The sequence below is a fragment of the Asterias amurensis genome, chromosome 3 (genome assembly GCF_032118995.1).
Source record: "Asterias amurensis chromosome 3, ASM3211899v1".
Taxonomy (NCBI): Eukaryota; Metazoa; Echinodermata; class Asteroidea; order Forcipulatida; family Asteriidae; genus Asterias; species Asterias amurensis.
Genome location: NC_092650.1, coordinates 18,413,795 through 18,432,543, shown reverse-complemented (window position 1 = coordinate 18,432,543; position 18,749 = coordinate 18,413,795). Strand labels below are relative to the sequence as shown.

General features: G+C 39.2%; 1 protein-coding gene across 1 annotated transcript in view; it reads right to left on the bottom strand.

The window, feature by feature from the left end:
* The window catches only part of LOC139935376 (E3 ubiquitin-protein ligase Su(dx)-like), a 32,660-nt gene that overhangs the window by 5,437 nt on the left and 8,474 nt on the right, over nucleotides 1-18,749 (bottom strand). Inside the window, exons 2-21 of the mRNA XM_071929924.1 lie at nucleotides 17,536-17,687; nucleotides 16,888-16,990; nucleotides 14,439-14,586; nucleotides 14,115-14,239; nucleotides 13,251-13,391; nucleotides 12,213-12,596; nucleotides 11,356-11,596; nucleotides 10,514-10,609; nucleotides 9,632-9,809; nucleotides 9,448-9,502; nucleotides 8,432-8,516; nucleotides 8,075-8,206; nucleotides 7,255-7,408; nucleotides 6,879-6,967; nucleotides 5,892-6,051; nucleotides 5,113-5,246; nucleotides 3,564-3,704; nucleotides 2,957-3,077; nucleotides 2,173-2,374; nucleotides 1,734-1,806 (exon numbers count right to left, since the gene is read on the bottom strand). Of these exons, the coding sequence (XP_071786025.1) occupies nucleotides 1,734-1,806; nucleotides 2,173-2,374; nucleotides 2,957-3,077; nucleotides 3,564-3,704; nucleotides 5,113-5,246; nucleotides 5,892-6,051; nucleotides 6,879-6,967; nucleotides 7,255-7,408; nucleotides 8,075-8,206; nucleotides 8,432-8,516; nucleotides 9,448-9,502; nucleotides 9,632-9,809; nucleotides 10,514-10,609; nucleotides 11,356-11,596; nucleotides 12,213-12,596; nucleotides 13,251-13,391; nucleotides 14,115-14,239; nucleotides 14,439-14,586; nucleotides 16,888-16,930 (2,702 nt within the window). The 5' untranslated portion in view covers nucleotides 16,931-16,990; nucleotides 17,536-17,687. The remainder of the gene's footprint in view (nucleotides 1-1,733; nucleotides 1,807-2,172; nucleotides 2,375-2,956; nucleotides 3,078-3,563; nucleotides 3,705-5,112; nucleotides 5,247-5,891; nucleotides 6,052-6,878; nucleotides 6,968-7,254; nucleotides 7,409-8,074; nucleotides 8,207-8,431; nucleotides 8,517-9,447; nucleotides 9,503-9,631; nucleotides 9,810-10,513; nucleotides 10,610-11,355; nucleotides 11,597-12,212; nucleotides 12,597-13,250; nucleotides 13,392-14,114; nucleotides 14,240-14,438; nucleotides 14,587-16,887; nucleotides 16,991-17,535; nucleotides 17,688-18,749) is intronic.

The following is an 18,749-nucleotide window of genomic DNA, read 5'->3' as shown; positions in this document are numbered from 1 at the left end:
AAACTAACATCATAATGTACAAATTTCATTTCAAAAGGTGGTAAAAGGTTTTAGATATCACAGAGCGGTTAAACCACACAATATGAGAAGCGAACTGCAGTAAATTCTCAGAGGCCTTAAAACTTATAACTTACATTACTTCAAGTGAACTTATTTATAAAAAGCTTTATACTATCGAAAGCTGCTGTAGGCTTTTAACCAAACGTTTTTAACGCCATCAATGTTAAAGGAACACGTTGCCTTGGATCGGACGAGTTGGTCAAAACAAAAGCGTTTGTAACCGTATTTTATAAAATGCGTATAGTTGGAAAGATGTTTTAAAAGTAGAATACAATGATCCACACAAGTTTGCCTCGAAATTGCGTGGTTTTCCTTCTACTGTGCGAACTAACATGGTCGGCCATTTATGGGAGTCAAAATTTTGACCCCCATAAATGGCCGACGTGTTAGTCGACAAGGTAAAGGAAAACCACGCAATTTCGAGGCATGTTTGTGTGGATCATTGTATTCTACTTTTACAACATCTTTCTACCCATATGCATTTTTTTAAAAACGGTTACAAACGCTTTTCAAAGACCAACTCGACCGATCCAAGGCAACGTGTTCCTTTAAGAGTGATTACCAAACATAACCATTCTCTTTCAAATCACTAGCTAAATACACCAAACTTCTCTTCTCAGAGCTAAACAAATTCTTCTCAAAAGAACAAAAAACAAGAAAATCATTACATAGTGTAGCCTTATTATTAAATTCTCTTCTTAAAAGTAATTCCTTGTTACCATCAAATTTTAAGCATGTATTAGGCCGTGTCCGAAGCGGCAACTTCAGGTACAGCTAGATCGTGCATGCCTGCCCATTCCTTAACACTGGCAGACGCACTCATCTACATGTAGCCTTAGCTGTAGCCAAAGTCGCCGTTCTGGACATGACCGACGTCTTCTATTGCCCTCAGCCCCCCAACTCAGTGACCTAATAAAAGGTCCCCTGAGCCAAGGGTCCCTGTGTTGTCTAGCATTGCATAGCGAGTCTGGTATCCAGAGTCCCACCATGCTACGAGCGCAAGGATTGCTATCATCATGGGGCATCATGCTTATTCTTCAAATTTAATTTTTCGTTTCGTTTTTCAGATTTCGCCGAAAATCCGCAGCAGTTTAGTCCACATGTAAAAATAATAATCCCTAAAAGGAAAATAAAATCTGAGAAGCAATAAGCAATAATGCTTCTCAGATTCAAATTTTTAAATTAGACTCAAATCTTTTTAAAGAACTGCATTTCTTTAAAGTAAAATGTTTCCCAAGAAGGCTTTATACCACCAATCGTTGCTGTGTAGACTTCTAACCAAAGGTTTTTATTGCCTTTAATTTTAAACAAAGAACCAAACAAAAACGACAAGTATTATAAAGACGTTTACAGCAATTTTACTTGACATAGTTTCCTATTTTTGCACCACAATGACAAAAAATATTGAAACAAGCTTAATATAAATCAAAAGGGTTTCAGGATGGCCCAATTTCATAAAGCTGCTTTAGAGGCAGAAAATACTGCTAAACAATTTCCGCTTAGCAGAAATGTGTCACAAATTGTACATGTGTCATGGTAGTTAGGCTGGTAACCCAAGTCTGGTAGGCATACTTTTCTTGTGCTTACAAGTAGCTACTTTTTGCGCTTAAGCAGCTCTATTAAAATTAGGCCCTGAAGTCTTTCAAACTTAAATTTTCCAAAGTTGGCCTTACCATGTGTGGCTTCTGGGTAGCCATGTCTCTTTGCCGACTTTTTCAATGCAGAACTTCTGCGGGCCGTTGCTCCCTGTTTAAAAAAGCAACAACACAAAATCAATTACATTTCACATGATATTGCCTGAAAATACACATTTAACAAGTAATTGTTACCAGAAAACATCATTTGAAGAAACCTTTAATAAAAGTAAACGGCGGGTAAAACCCCCTTGTTTGTTCTCTGAAAAGAGCCAGTGTTGAAGACAAGTCTTTTAATATTTGAGAGAGAAATAAACTCTTTCTCAAAAACTTCAGAGGGAGCCGTTTTTCACATTGTGTATCAACAGCTCTCCATTGCTTATTACCAAGTAAGTTTTTAATGCTAACATTTATTTTGAGTCGTTACCTATAGTGTCTACTGCCTTTAAGAGTTAACAGAAGGAATCCTACGACTCACCCATGAGCTCAGCGAAGCCTCCAACAGGTAAACGGCACGTGCCCGTCACAAACTGCAGCAGTCGCGCTCTCTGCTCGTTGTCCATCTCGCGCACTGCGCGCCAGAACCACTGAACCTGTTTACTCTCTCGTGTGTAGTGACGGTAGATGGTGCTGCGGAACCAGTCCTCTACATCAAACTCTTGCATCCCACACAGCATCAACTGAGAAGATGGAGAAGATGAACAATAAACACAGGGTTGAAGCTCCTCTCTTCAGGTGAATGTGTATGGGTTTCATTTGTAGGAAAGCGGACCAGGGTCCAATTTTAACAGAGGTGCCTAAGCACAAAAATAGCTACGCACAAAATTGTACTTACCATCCTAAATGCCATGTCTCGGTTACAATCTGTGAGTGGTATCCTGCTATTTTTTTGCTTAGCAGAAACTTTTAATCAATATTTTTTGCTTGAGTAACTCTATTAATTTGGGCCCGAGTCTCTCTCTCTCTAACAAAAAACACCTAAAATATCTACGTAAATTCAGGGTCGATACGGGCTCCAAAAAATATATATTATATAATAAAATTTAAAAAAAATGTTTATTAAAAATCAAGCTCACAAACATCATAAAATAAGACTATATCAAAATGTTCTGGATCACACAGTAGAACTTTTAAGCACCAAACATGTCCATCCAGTAAATGAATGTGGACCTTGCTTGTCGGCGTGCTTCGGCTAAAAAACTTTTGGTAAGAGTGGCAACCACTTCATTTATTTGAACCTTCAAGACTCCTCTCTATCTTACCTCGAGCTCTCTCTCGTCAAAATACTGCAACCACTGTAGAGGGACCACCTCGTTGAATCCATCCAAAAATGCCTTGGTCTGTTCCCCTATACCGCGTGTGAAACGCCACTCTGTCATCAAGCTGGAAAAAAGATGGCAGGAAATAAAACAATCATAAGCGCAGAATTTGGGGTGAACAGAGCCACGGTATTGGGCCCTGGTTTGAAGCAGACAACAACATTTTCTATCAAGTACAAGGGTTGACTTTTATAAACACATGGTGTAGGCTTTTATTGGACTTTCCTGGACTTATTAGTAACATTTTTTAAAACATGTCCAAGGGATAGTAAAAGAAGTCAGAGGTGTAAAAGTGAAGCGATCATACTTGCCGAGAAAAACGATCAGTGGATATGCAAATCAGTAGAGAGAGTCATGTGTAATTTTATTCTGCTCAGCTAGTTTTTGTGCTTAAGCGGGTCTATGACATTGGGCTCAGATGTCTTAGTTCTTACAAAAAGAAAGGGGATAGAAGAACATGGGAACTATAAATCTAAGATTTCTTAATGGTTTATGAATTCTAATAGAACCGTGAAGTATATTTTTTTTTAGGGAATCCAATATGACTCACTTGATGTATTCTTCTTTGTTATCGTCCGTCACGGTGATGTTGCTTCCGTCCTCTTTCAGGTCCACCGTTTCCAACTTCCCAAGAATTTCAAAATCAGCATTGAAGGTGATGCCCAGATCACAATCGTTGATCGGATTGTCTCTGTTCGAAAAACAAAAAAAGTAATTTTTGTTTACAAAACTTAAATGCCTTCAAGTTCCAAAGGACACAATTTCATTTCATTTAATTCAATTGATTTTCATTAATTTATTTATTTATTTTCCTGTACGAAATATTTTTGTAATCACTGTGATTTAGTTTTCTAAGTAGAGCAAATTTTAAATGCTGTTTATTAATATTATTAACACTATTATTATTATTAATTTCCCTGCGCAAGCAATTAGGCCTTACTCTATAATAAAAACAATGACATAAGCATCCTGTGGAAGGTTGTTTATTTTTGCTTGGTTCTGGTGGTGTACTCGTACTGCGATCAAAAGGGTTCTGTACTGCACGACTACTACAAAAATAGTTGCGCCTACTACAAAAATAGTTGCGCCTACTACAAAAATAGTTGCGCCTACTACAAAAATAGTTGCACCTACTACAAAAATAGTTGCGCCTACTACAAAAATAGTTGCACCTACTACAAAAATAGTTGCGCCTACTACAAAAATAGTTGCAACCACTACAAAAATAGTTGCGCCTACTACAAAAATAGTTGCAACCACTACAAAAATAGTTGCGCCTACTACAAAAATAGTTGCAACCACTACAAAAATAGTTGCACCTACATGTACTACAAAAATAGTTGCGCCTACTACAAAAATAGTTGCGCCTACTACAAAAATAGTTGCAACCACTACAAAAATAGTTGCGCCTACTACAAAAGTAGTTGCAACCACTACAAAAATAGTTGCACCTACTACAAAAATAGTCCAGCCAACTACAAAAAAAGTTGCACCTACTACAAAGTTAGTCCCGCCTACTACAAAAATAGTTGCAACCACTACAAAAATAGTTGCGCCTACTACAAAAATAGTTGCAACCACTACAAAAATAGTTGCACCTACTACAAAAATAGTCCAGCCAACTACAAAAAAAGTTGCACCTACTACAAAATTAGTCCCGCCTACTACAAAAATAGTTGCAACCACTACAAAAATAGTTGCGCCTACTACAAAAATAGTTGCAACCACTACAAAAATAGTTGCAACCACTACAAAAATAGTTGCACCTACTACAAAAAAAATCCAGCCAACTACAAAAATAGTCCCGCCTACTACAAAAAACAGTCTACCTGTTTGGTGAACCAATTATGTCGCTTACGACTATTCACTACAACATCAATTACTAACAAAACCCAATCAGATATCAGTGGCACAATCCTTCAATCAATTAAGCTTGAATTTGTCTATATTGCGCTTGCGGCATACGTTGGCACAATACAACATGAAAATTTAAAATTAGTTGCGTCTACTATTTGAGGTGCGACTAGTTGAGTAGTAAATTTCACAAGTCACCCAGGCCTAATAAATATATCTAACTACTAATATTAGACCATACTCACTTGAGCCAGCACAGTGAGTTATAGAACTCAGGGTCGATGCTCTCGAGATCCTTCAGTGTCAACTGTTTACTCAGCATTCGCTTGTAGAATGGCATAGTGAAGCCACTGTAGATAAATTTACCATGATACAGGGCCTACAAAGCAAAACAGTTGTACACAAATGTAAAAAATCAAATGTAGAATGGCATAGTGTAGCCACTGTAGATAAATTGACCATGATACAGGGCCTACAAAGCAAAACGGTTGTACACAAATGTAAAAAACAAACAAGTAGAATGGCATAGTGTAGCCACTGTAGATAAATTTACCATGATACAGGGCCTACAAAGCAAAGCAGTTGTACACAAATGTAAAAACAAAACAAAATGTTGAATGGCATAATGAAGCCACTGTATATAAATTTACCATGATACAGGGCCTACAAAGCAAAGCAGTTGTACACAAATGTAAAAAAAAAAAAAATGTTGAATGGCATAGTGTAGCCACTGTAGACACATTTACCATGATAAAGGGCCTTAGAGGCATACCAGTAACACAAGAACATAGTATAACAAAATGTAAAACACTCATTTCTGCTTAATAGTAGGCAATTGTTACGTAATATTTTCTGCATAAGCAGCTTTATGAAACTGGGCCCTGGTCGTAAGACTTAGTGTGCATTTTGGCCATTGGCTAGTGATTAACCAATGGCCAATTCAACAGCCACCAAAATGCACCCAAGAACAGAACTGTGAGATTTTGATTAGACATTGACTGCCTGACCTTACAGCTCAACTCACCATTGCGATGACTCTTCCAACGAAGCGGAAATAAGCGAGATGATCGGGATTGACCGAGGACGCCGCGTTGATCTGCAGCGAATAGTTGTTCTTGTTGGCGTACTCAAATAGGCAGTACATGGGGTTCAGAACCTCATGGGATAACATAAAGAACCACTCTCTGATGGGGAAAAGGAGGCGGGGTACAAGTCCAGTTAATTACAACAATAAGGAAGAGCAGGGAAAGATTTGTTTTCGAAACTGGGCTTCTAAGGCACTTTTCAAACACAGGCTCTAGCTCGGGCCTGTGTTTGTTTTGACAATTGCGCATGCTTTGCGTATGCGCTCAGGGCTTCAGACGCGAGAATGGAGCCTGAAGTCGAATCCAAAGCCGAAGCCATGGATTCAAAAAGGGCCTATGTTAACATACTACCAGTGTTGTAGCTAAACCAATTTTAGTGGTGGGCTTTACATTAAAGTGCTATCTGGGGGGAATCTGTGCAGGGCATGCAGCAGTGTATTTTGCCTAGAGTGCTGAGGGAAATTTGTTAGTTCTGGGCAGGCCCCGCCCAGCACCGCCCAGCACGGCCCACTGTGGCTACAACACTGCACACTTCATTGGACAATTTCATACCCGGACATGACCTTTACTTTGACCTCTTTATGTGACTGGAAGTAGGTCAATCCTAGCAGCCATTTGCGGCTGCTACGGGCACTTTGGTACAACCAGTTGGCAGCCGCTATGGTCTTGTTTAAAGACTTAATCATTCATGAATCAATATTGAACACCAAGAACCAGCAGCCGATTTCACGAAATGCTAGGATTAATCCTATCTCGAGTTAGAACGAGGAACTTGTTCAATCAATCAATCAATCAATCAGAGGGAATTTATAAAGCCTAACATCTATGAATTTAGAGCTTTAAAACTCATTCTTAGATAAATTGACTTTGAATTGAATGGGAGATTAATCCTAAGTTAGGAAGAGTTTGGTACTAGCTGAACAGACCTTGCAACGCCTCCATAATCCAATCCTTCCTCTCCCCTGAAGATGATGAAGAGTCTCCTCCGAAGATCAAAGGCTTGATGCCTCATTATCTACAGGAAGTATCAAAACGATTCAGAACAGTCAGAAAAGAAAAGACAAATAACCCTTACAAAAGTTACTATTGAAATTCATAATAGGCTACCGTAGCAACTGGACTGCAGATAGCTTAATTTTCGTAACAGTACAAATCCATGGTGAATGTGCATGTTCTGTTCACTTGAGAAATCATGGTTAAATATATTTGTGCTTGCGCACAATTTGCTTACTGTAAATTTGCTTACGGGTAAGCAGCTTTATGAAATTGGCCCCAGGTATGTGATGGCTTGTTTCCACTTACTTGATGGAACGAGTCCTCAAAGAGTGTACTCCTGGATACATTGATCTTGACGTGGCTTGGTAAGGCGTTGATTTGACACAAATAGCGGAACTGGCCGAGTTTCCACCTAAAGCTTCGCTCGTACGCCATGGGAACGCCGTACGCGCCCTTCGGTCTGTAGAACATGGGACAGAGAGGGGTACAACAACATTGTTAATTTTTAACAGTCGCATAAAAAGGGAGACCTCGGGGTCTAGTATAAATGTATATACTAAAGTGCCTTGAGTACCTTGTTTGTCAATGTGAGCGCTGTATAAGACTTTGATATTATTACTATTATTATTAGTTCATACAGACGATGTGACCTGTCTACAGTCAAACAGCCCTCTGTTAAAAAAAAACACTGTACACGTCATGTGTACAAAGGTTTTGCCTGGCAGAAAGCGCTCGAATTATGTTATGTATTTCGAGTGACGTCAGAGGTCACATCGTTTATAGCTGCTAACCGATCCATTGTTCAGGTAAGCAGATTTATCCGAACATGGGTTGTGAAACAGGCGTTGTATGTCTATTTTGTATGCGTATTTGTAATATTTGTTTACTGTTTGTATACATTTCTATATTTCAATTCATAGTCATGCTTTTTAGGCAGACGTGTTTCTTTTAGGCAATTCTCCAGCTTTTACTTTTTCCCTTCTCCATAACTAAATTGCTCATTGCTGTATTTGTTAATCCTTTTTACCTAATTAATGTGCATTATTGTTTCTTTTTATCCAACCGAAAACAAAATAAATAAATATAAAATGTAAAATATAACTATAATATTAGTGGATGAACTCACCCTTTGGCTGCGTTGGGTCTTGGGTCGTTGAATGTCGTTGTCTTGCTGTTATGATCCACAAAGTATCGCACACCTTCCTTGGTGTATCGTATCTCCCAGTTGTCGGGCAGTGGATCTTCCTGCATATTGGCACTGTATCGGAAATAAAAACCACCACATTACATTACATAGGCCTATACATGTTGTTTTGTAATTTCATTGTTAACCAAATGACATTAGTCTGTGACTTTTTATTTGGTGTTGTATTTTTATATGAAAATAAACCTATTGTGAATTGAAAAACAAAATATCATAACTATAAACATCAAGGGGAAATAAGGCAGAGGGATGGGGGGGGGGAATGCAAGTTGCTCTTACCCTTGTGTTCGTGGATCTTCCCACTGTGTTGTCTTGTTGTCATGGTTCACAAAGTAAACTCGTTTAAGCTGGTCAGTTCGCTTCTCTGCAATAGGAACAAAGAGCAACAATAAATGAACAAAACTGTAACATATGTGTTCTGTCATGCAAAAAAAACAAAACAAGTTGTACAGTTTGTGAATCACTAACCAATCATGCAAGGAGTTTTTAATTTACACTTAAAAACATTGTTCTGCATTCCAGATACATCTATTCAAGAGTATTTTCATTTTATTTTAATACAGCACAACCAGCGCCAATTAAAGAATGAATATGAATTGAAAAGAAATGCTCAGGTTAAGAAAGGGGAAAGAAACACACGCAATCATGTAGGGATTGAAAACCCGATCCACGTAAAAGGCTCTGGTCCAGTGCTCTGGTTTGAGGTCTAACTCGAACCGGGTCCACAGAAATGAAAGGAAAGTAAGCACTGAGCCAACCTGGGGCTGATTTCACAAAGATCTAAGATTGATCGTATATGCAAATCAATCGTAGTTGCTAAGTAAAGTGTGATGTCACAATACAAATCACTATGGTGATACTAAAAATTTGTCTTGCAATGAATTTTATTGCGTTTTGAAATCGGCCCCTGGTCCCCTATATTTTTATTAGTGAAGTTAGAGTATATACAAACTGTCTATATAGCCAGAAAGGTGCTGCAGACAAACATGAGATTTGAGTTCACTTGGTCTTGCATAGCCATACTAGCAGTAGGCTACATGTAACTAGGACTGGCAGACATGCAATTTTGCAATTGTGAAGAGAAAAACCTGGAAAAGAGAAAAGTGCAAATCTTGCACATTTTCCAATATTTTGTTGACCACTTAGGACCCACGTAAACACTGAAGTGCGTGAAGGAAACAAACTCGCACATTTGAACAGGTCACAATGTACAAATTCAAATGAGACTTGCTAGTTGGTTTGTTTATGCTACAATGCATCGGGGAGCAAATCAACAACGCCAGTGCCGTACTCACCCCATCCTACGGGCAAAGGTCCGAGCGGATCGTTGGGTTCTACTCCGCTGGCAGACTGCAGAAGGGAAAAAAAAGAACACCGACATCAAACACATGAAATGTTGTCGGTTCATTTGCAGAATAGGGTTTGGGTACTTTTTGTACAGCAAATGTCACAAAATTAATAAATAATGATTATACTGACCGGGAGGTAAAGCCTCTGTTGCAGTTGTTGCATAGTGGTGTTCTGTAGGTGGTTGTGTTGACGTTGCCACTGCTGGAATGTTCGTAAGGAGTCCACGGTCGGACGCTGCCACGTCGTGGTGCGAGTGTTATGATCCACGTAGTAAATCCTACCCTGAGGATCTCTCCTTCTTTCCCAACTGAAGTGAATAATAGTAAAAAAATTAAATAAAAAAAACAATAACACAAAACAAATATGCTTTTCTTAAATGCGATTTAAATCTTTGATCTAATTCTTTGATCTAATCAATTGTAAACAGTTGAAGACTGTCACCAGTTGTGATTTTTTCCCCCTACAATGTCTTGCCTGATCATAACCCCTCGATCACCTGGAAATGTGTCTTTGAAATAACCAAACACATTGGATATTTTAATTAGTCACTGTGGCTGATCAAAAGAGACTAGGCAGAGCTTTCAAAAAACACATCAAGTCATAAAACAACTGGCCCCCGTATTCTTTTTTGATCTTGTAAGCAGTTTAGGGTGACCAAAATGGGCACGTTTGATTAGTTTCCCTGGGTCAACCCTGATCTGCCCCCTGTATGTTCGAAAAGCTTTGACGTCATTCCTGGGGCTCACCTGGGTCAGCCCCAAGTGCCCTGCTTGTGGAACTGGTCACTTGGGCTGGCCCGAGGTGCATGGCGTCACCATGAGAGGAGTGAGTGAACGTTCGATTAGCTCAACACAAGTGCCTGAATGCTTATAACGAGCATACAGGCGAAGCAGTAAATTTTGGTTAGCCAATCAGTTTTTGATTTTCAGTGCTTCCATTCCAGGGGGTAGTGACGAAGGTATGGATTTAGCATACTGCCAATGGTCAAGAGGTTGATGTTTATTGACTCACCCTTGGGGTAGAGGTTGAGGCCTTTCCCATGTGGTAGTCTGAGTGTTGTGATCAACGTAGTATGGCCGGTTGTGCTGATCCAGCCGCACTTCCCATCTGAAAATAATCAACCAAAGAAAAATGGCTCTTGAGTTCATACACGAGAGTTACAAGTTCACAGGGAAAAATAAAATTGCTGGGAGAAATCGTTCATCGGTATATAACAGAAATGGCCGCAAGGCTTCTTTACACTTTATGAGTAAACCTTCAAACCCTTCACAGCACTTCAAAGTGAAAAAGATGATCTGTACAAAAGTAACCATGAAAATCCATTGTTGATAGACAAAGTGCGCCGGTTGGCATGGCTGGCATGTTAGCAAACCCAAAAATTGTGACCAAATTAATTATTTTCTGTAAAGATTCATGAGCTGAAATATCTCTCAACAAGTTCAACTTAAAATATTTGAATTCATTATTCATATATTTGAATATTCGAGTAACACATTTACAAAATATAGCTACACGTCTTTGATTCGCATGTACAGCTTTCCATAGTTTTACAACCCCTGTTGGCAACAACTCAGGCTGTGATGTCGGTTGGCAACAACTCGGTCTGTGATGTTGAAATAGATAGGTCTATAGACCTTTTCGCAAATACCAATTGCGCAAGCGCCAACTGTTAAATGAGGTGCATTCTGGGATAGCTTTAGATAAAATTTGATCAAATTTGATTTCTAGCTATCCCAGAATGCACCTAAATCCATGCCTACTAATTGCGCGCTCCAGTTTTTGCAATAAGGTTTCTGACAATCCTACTTCCTGTCTACTGCCACCTAGAGTCTCATTTTGTCCAGTGAACTTACCCGCCAGGTAGTGGCTGATTGTTGATATCTGAATGTGATGGTGCAGGTGCCCCTGGTGGGGGGCCGGTACCTGTCCCTGTCACTGGAGGGGCACCAATGGCTGGTGGTGGATTGCCCGGTGGTGGATTGACTGCTGGAGGAGCAGCACGGGAACCTGCTGCTGCGGCTGTAGCTGCTGCTGCTGCTGTTGTAGTTACTGCTGCTGTGCTTGCCCCTGCTGGTGGTGCGGGTAAACTCCTCTCTGGATTGAGAAAAAGACAACCATCGTTGAATATCCATTAGTTACAATAATAATCCTAACCCCTTGGGCCCTGGTTCACTTTTTAACTCTGCATTTATTAGGCCCACTATTTTTCTGTGGTAAGGTACATCCCATTTTTAACAAGGTACCTTTTTACTACGTGACTGTATTTTTATGTGAGCAATAAGGCCAAAGGAATTTCCCTTGCAGGGGTAATAAAGTTTTATTGTATTATTGTATTATTGATTGTCGTCTTCTTTCAGGGCTCAACTTCATAGAACTGCTCGAGCAGACAGTTTCGCTTACAAAGTTTGCGCTTAGCAGGATACCAGTCACTTATTGTACATGCACCATGGTATTTTGGCTGGTAGCCTTATTCCGGTAAGCTTCATTTTGTTGTTCTTAGCTACTTTTTGTGCAGCTTTATGAAATTGTGAGGAAGGCCGACTTAGGCCGGCTACAGCTATGGCCAATAGCTGCAGCGACAACAGTGAAGAACAGGCCATTTCCCCAATCTGTTCAAGGACACAGTCGAAGCTCTCAAATCGAAGAGCCTTACCATCTTGTTGCAGCAGCATGTGGGATTATGAGGAGAGTCATCCGATATATTAATTACCTGAAGCTGGGGGTTGTCTTCCATTTTGAGAGGGCCTGGATGGGGGCGGAGGCGGCGGTTTCCGTCTCACGCTCTGAGCCACTGCCGTCTGTGTGCCGTTTCCCGCCCCGGTTTCGGGCGTCGCCGTAGAGACCGATGCGGTCGAAGGGCCATTCGTTGAGGAAGCATTATTCACTGTTGGTGCGGTGATGTTACCTGAGCTGGCTGAGGAGGCGATAGCTACATTAGCGGCTTGGGTTGCGATGTCGCTGGCGGCGGCGCGAGCGCTGCTGTGTCGCCTGGGGTTGCTGCTGCTCGTTGGGCCGTTTTGTGAAGAAGAGTTGGCCTGGCTGCTACGCTGTGATGTCGGTGGCGCATCACCATTAGTTTGACTTGATGGCAACCCTATAAATAAAAATCAATTTATTTATATATTTTATTAATTTATTTCACACCCATCAGCACAATTAGCTTTTATGAAGGATTTTGTAAGTTTTGTACTTTTACTTTAGTGCCCTCTAGAGCCATTATACACTTTCGGAACAGAAAAAAAAAGTTCACAGATTTACAAATATCTTACAGGGTTTACAGAAGGTAAATGGTGAAAGACTTCTCTTGAAATACTGTTCCATTAAAAGCTTTACTTTTTGAGAAAATATCAAAAGAATTATAAATTCTCGATATCGAGAATTACGGATTTATTTTAAACACATGTCATGACACGGCGAAACGTGCGGAAACCAAGGGTGGGTTTTCCTGTTATTTTCTCCTGACTTCGATGACCGATTGAGCCTAAATTTTCACAGGTTTGTTATTTGATATATAAGTTGAGATACAGGATGTGTGGGCATTTGGACAACACTGTTTCCGAAAGTGTCCAATGGCTTTAATGTGTGATTATTTGTATTTTTACATGTGCTTATTTATATTTTTACCATAAAAATGCCTTTAACGGAATCTTTGGTGAATTGATCAAAAGGGTTTGCCCAAATTTGAAGTTGTCGTCCCTTTGGATTTTCAAAACAACACAAAATAAAAACATAAAACATTTTTACTGACCATTCTGAACCGGACTTCCAAGCATGGCCATCGTCTCGGCGCTGAATTTCAATCCATCAAGCACCAAAAGAAGTTTACCCCCTCTCTGTGAGTTACTTTTATTGACTGATTTTAAATCGACGCTGTGCTTGAGTTTATCAACTGAAATCAAGACAGAAAGAAAAACAGATGACCAACTGCAACCTTGCCTGTAGAAAAACCATGCATTGGTACGACACAAAACACAAACATCCACAGATCGACAGCAAACTTTGAAGATTTAAACGGCCGTTTAAGAACTCGCAGATTGCTGAAAGCTTCCCCTTCAAATATTACTTTTTAAGGTGCTGGAGTTTTTGAGATATGAGTAAACAAATTTCACTAAAACAATTTTTGTCTCAATGAAACGAAAATATTACTTTAGCATGTTATCTACTGAACTTATGGACTCTCCTGAAAACATTGCTCTATGATTTTCACTTTCCTTCCCCAAAAACTGGACAACTCGTTTCCAAAATGCCCTTTAAAAACCTTCAGCTCTGGCCTTTATTGCACAGCCACGACCCTGCTGGTTTAAAACGGCCGTTTAAGAACTCGCAACCATTCTTTTTTTCTCTCTTATTTAACCAGTCCATTGGTTTTTTTTTATTGTAACTTAATAATAATGTTTTTATCAATATTGTGTAACTTTTAATGTTATATTTTGTTATATTTATATTCATATTTAAATTTATATTTTTTTACATAGTTTTTAACGATTCCTGTAAGTGGCGGCTTTCCGCTGTTGGATATCAATAAATAAATAAAAAATAATAAATAAATAAAAAAACTTACAAAAGGCATAAGGGGCTTATTGGATACTTAAGAATACTGAAGCTGACTTACATTGTCCGTTGTTCTTCTGAAGTAGAGGCAGAAGATCTAGTTTAGCCACGCCTAGAGCAACGTCGCTCTTTATCGAGAAATGGTTGAATACTTTAAATTCTAGCTTTGTGGTCGGCTTCACCAATCTGAAGTTGAAAAAATAGAAGCGATCATTAAAAACATTTATGAAGCGTTGAGGTTGCCCAGGTTTTAAACTGGCCAGGGAGGTGAGAAAGATTACAGGAATGATATTGGCCCAATGACCAGGGCACTCGTGTAAAGCGCATTGAAACGTTTAATGTGAAATACGCTATATGAGACTTAGTCGTTTGGTATTACACTTACACAGTGAAGTGTTCATCCCAGGATGGAGTCCACGTCTTCTTGACCACCTCTGTCTTACGAGGCGGCTGACCATCTACAGTCATCTCCACATAGGGATCACCTTTACTGAAGAAACTGTTGTTGGTGTCTTTGAGATCGGCTGAGCGGACTGTCAACAAAACAGTAAAGAGAAAATTTTTATGGAGAGGAGAATCAGTCTAGCGGAAGATAAGCTTCTTCAATTTGGATTTTCCCCTTGGGACAATCCTTCATAACCCCACACATCCACCTGTGTCCTCAGTATTGCTACATGTACTTGGCATAGGGATGTATTATTATCAGTACGGCTGTGCATTAGGTAGTGCTTGAATATAACGCTGGACCGCTGGCCCGAGGCCAGTGTTTTTGGGCCAGTAAACTCAGGACAGGAAACTCAGAAATTAGGGAGGGAGTGCTTTCTGCTCGAAATGATGATACCCAAGCCTACATTTGTATGGACTTTGAAAGGGGTAACCCTGTTTCAGCCCTAGGAGTAGGTGGTAACATCCTCTGAAAAAAAAAAAATTGTAGCCCACACCTTGAAGTGGCCTTCAGGCCTTGTGTGTCTGGCGACTTGCATAAGATACTAAAAAATCAAATTAAAAAACGGAAAAGTTCAATGTCTTCTGTTTTTCAATTAACTAAAAGTACTTCACTGTGTAATAAAAAGAAAATGGAGTTCATGTTGACTTTGAGTCTGGTAAAATATCATTCAATTATATTGTTGGGTATTATAGAGCATACTTAAATCTTTAAAACAAATTCAATGAGATATTCTCTTAGAGCTTATAAATTTGAATAAATATAGTCTACATCTACATTTAAACTGTGAAGAAAGTTCTCTCTCGTTACATACTGGTCTAGGAAATTACTGTAATCTTCAGTTCAAGCCCTACGGCATTGTGGATTTCCCCCCTAAACTGAAGTCTTGATTAAATTCATGCAAGACTTATAAATAAAAATAGATTTATGAGACTTCAGTGAGGCGAAGGATATTGCAGGACTGTTGCTGTTACTCTATGAAATTGTCTACCCTGAACCAATCAATGGACAAAATGAAGATGACTTAAGAAACTGTAAATTATTTTTCTTCCAAGGAAAATACGAATGAAACACCTGAACCCAATTTCATAGAACTGCTTAGCACAAAAGTTTGCTCAGCATGAAATTTCTTCATGGATAAAAACAGGACTACTAACCGAATTTGTATTTGTTTCATATTGTGTATGACTGGAATTCAGGTGTTGTTTGCTTTTCCTGAAAATTTGGTCGGTTTCCTGTTTTTATCAAGGAAGAAATTTCACACTTAACAAATCGTTGTGCTTAGCAGCTCTATGAAATTGGGCCCAGGTCAGGCCTTACATGTAGTGTTGGTCAAGCTAAAATCATCAAAGCAAGAAAAGATTTCCGGCAAGTCCACACAAAGACAATAGTAGGGAGCATACTGTGTTTTTTGTTCTACTCTTACAGCAGAAAATCATCTTAAAGCAAAAACATCAAACTCTGATAGATAAAAATCCTTTAATGACCATTCATTTCTGTATATTTATATAAATCATAAAACTACCCAGACATTGCAAATATTGTTACCTTCTTATAAAATCAAATTTTGTCAAACAAAAACTCACAAAAGAAATGACATGCAACCGAAAATTAAGTTTTGCGTTTAAAAATTTGGAATACAATGCCCACATACAAGTAGATATGTACAGGTCAAATCTTGCAGCCCTTGCGACCGTTACTTGGTACAGGCCGTTGTGGCCACAACTGTCTCTAAAAGGGTTATAAAACTCCAACCCCAGAATGTTCAACGTGAGGCTTGGGATCATGGAGCAATGGTCCATGCTCGGATGGAAAATCATTGACTATAAATTCCAGTAACCCAAGCCCATGCTTCCTGAAGGCAGGCTGGGGCTGGTTGTTGGACAGGGTTAACCTTTTTCTCTCTAGACCAGGTTACATGCATATCCTGTTTATGCCAACTAGTCACAAGATTGCTCTTCATTAAGTCAAACTTAAAGTGACAGTCGGAATGGTCCATTCAAATCAAAACAGTGTTTAAGGAAAATGTCTTTACAAAAAATTCCACTGCAGCCTGTGAAATTCTATTTGATTGATTGATGTTTTTTTTCATTGATGTTTTTTTCATCTATTTCATGTTTTCTTGCTGATTTGTTGCAGATGTAGTTGTAAATTTGCAATAACTGTTTTTGTAGATTCTAGAATAAAGATTTTAGGTGTTGCACAGAACAATCCATAGGGAGACAGCCAACATTAAGGCTACATCTACATGTAGCTCAGTTGATAGAGTGTCGGAACAGTAATCCGGATGAGTTTGCAGGTTCAAATCCCTTCCAGTCAACTAGTTCTTTGTTCAACCTAGAACACATTGAATTTAATCAATAAGGAAAGAGAAAATCCAAACTCTTACTTGTGACAACAAGTTGCGACAGTGTTGGCACTGCATCAGCCATGGTTGCGTCTTGACAATGGGTGATTCTTCAGAGACAGGAGATGTAAACTTGAAGAGTTACCTAAAAGAAATTGCAGGAAGCACAATGTTAATGGGCAGTCTACTAAGCTCCAGGGATGAAATCAAAACTACTCTCTTTTCTAGTTTTGGTTTACCATGTATAAATCTACTTTTGGGCATGTTGAGTAGTGATGATTTGGAGAAGAACAGGCCCGATTTCCTAGAGCGGCCAAGTACAAAAATTTGCTTAGCATGAAATTTTTGCCTTGATAAAAACAGGATTACCAACCAAATTCCCACGTGATTTTCAGAATTTGTTTTAAGCAAACATCAGCTGAAAACATTATGCAACACATGGAGTTAAGGTTGGTAATCCTGATTATATCAAGGAAGAGATTTCATGCTAGGCAAATTCTTATGCTTAGCAGCTCTATGACATTGGCCCCTGGTGGTTGAAACTCAACGTAACGATCAGTATACAGAAAAAGGGATTGGTAAACACAGAATGTATAATAAAGATAGGGAGGGAATGCGAGGGAAGATTCCGGTTTGACCACAACAAATTTGGACACACAAACATGACAAAACAAGTTTCTTTTACATTACCTTTTAAAATGACACAGTTGCCATTAACAAGAAGTTTAAATAATGATCTCAATTCTTGATGACACTGGCTTTGAATCTAAAATGTTCTTCAGCCTGCAGTGATTAAGTCGGAAGCTTTCACATCATGATGGTGCCATGACAAGGCGAAAATTCTGATTGGAAAACAAGACAGAAAAATTGAGTTAATTCTTTTTTCTTTTTTCAGTGGCTCTTACTGCTGAGAAACCAAAAACCATGAAATCAGCTTGCATGTCTATGCAATGTTTGCATACAAAATTAGGTACAAAACCCACTTTACATACATGTGCAATGCGAGTGTGGCCCCATCTGTACTATTTGATTTGCATTTAAAGCCCAGGATCTATCAATGCATTGATATGACTCCTTTTTTTTCTACACAATGAGCTGTAAATCCTCAGAAATCCCTTCCCTGGATTTGTTTAATTGCAGTCAGACCATAGAGAAAGGACAGACAGAATAATCACCGACCTTAGGCAAACAAAAAAGCAAACCATACAGTGCATGATCCACATGGGAGGACTGTAAACTGCCTATTCATTGAACGCACACGCCATTACATGGTTGCCATCACAGGTAGGCCTACATGTACAATGTACATGAACGATGTCAATGTTTACAAGTAAACCTTGGCCCAATTTTCATTGAGCTGCTTTTAAGCCTATTAAAGAAGAAAATGTGAGTAATAGTAAATACTCAACCATTTCCTGCTAAAGCAGAAATGAGCAGGATACCAGTCACAAGTTTTACAACAAAAATGTGAAATAATATTTTGGCTGGTAACCTTCTTTTGTAAGCATGATTTTGTTTAAGTATGCTCAGCTTACTTTTCTGTACGCAGCTCTATGAAATTGCGCCAGGTCAGCTGCATTTATGAGGTGTTAATAATGGGCTTCTAGACGACTGAACAATCAGCCAGAAATTGATGACTGCAAAGTCCCTGAACTTGAATTTGGAGCAGCAAAGCAAACTCTGCCCATACGCAACAATCACCATACATGAACCATGTACTCTAGATCGATGATGAATAAGGCAAGGACGGCTTCACATGATTTGAGGCCGCCCTGGCATGCCTGGAAGCTGTCAGATCAGGGCCCAATTTCATAGAGCTGCTTAAGCACAAAAAATTGCTTAAGCAAAAATTTCATTGCTTAGTAAAATCAGATTACCGGCCAAGACTCCACTCAATTGTTATG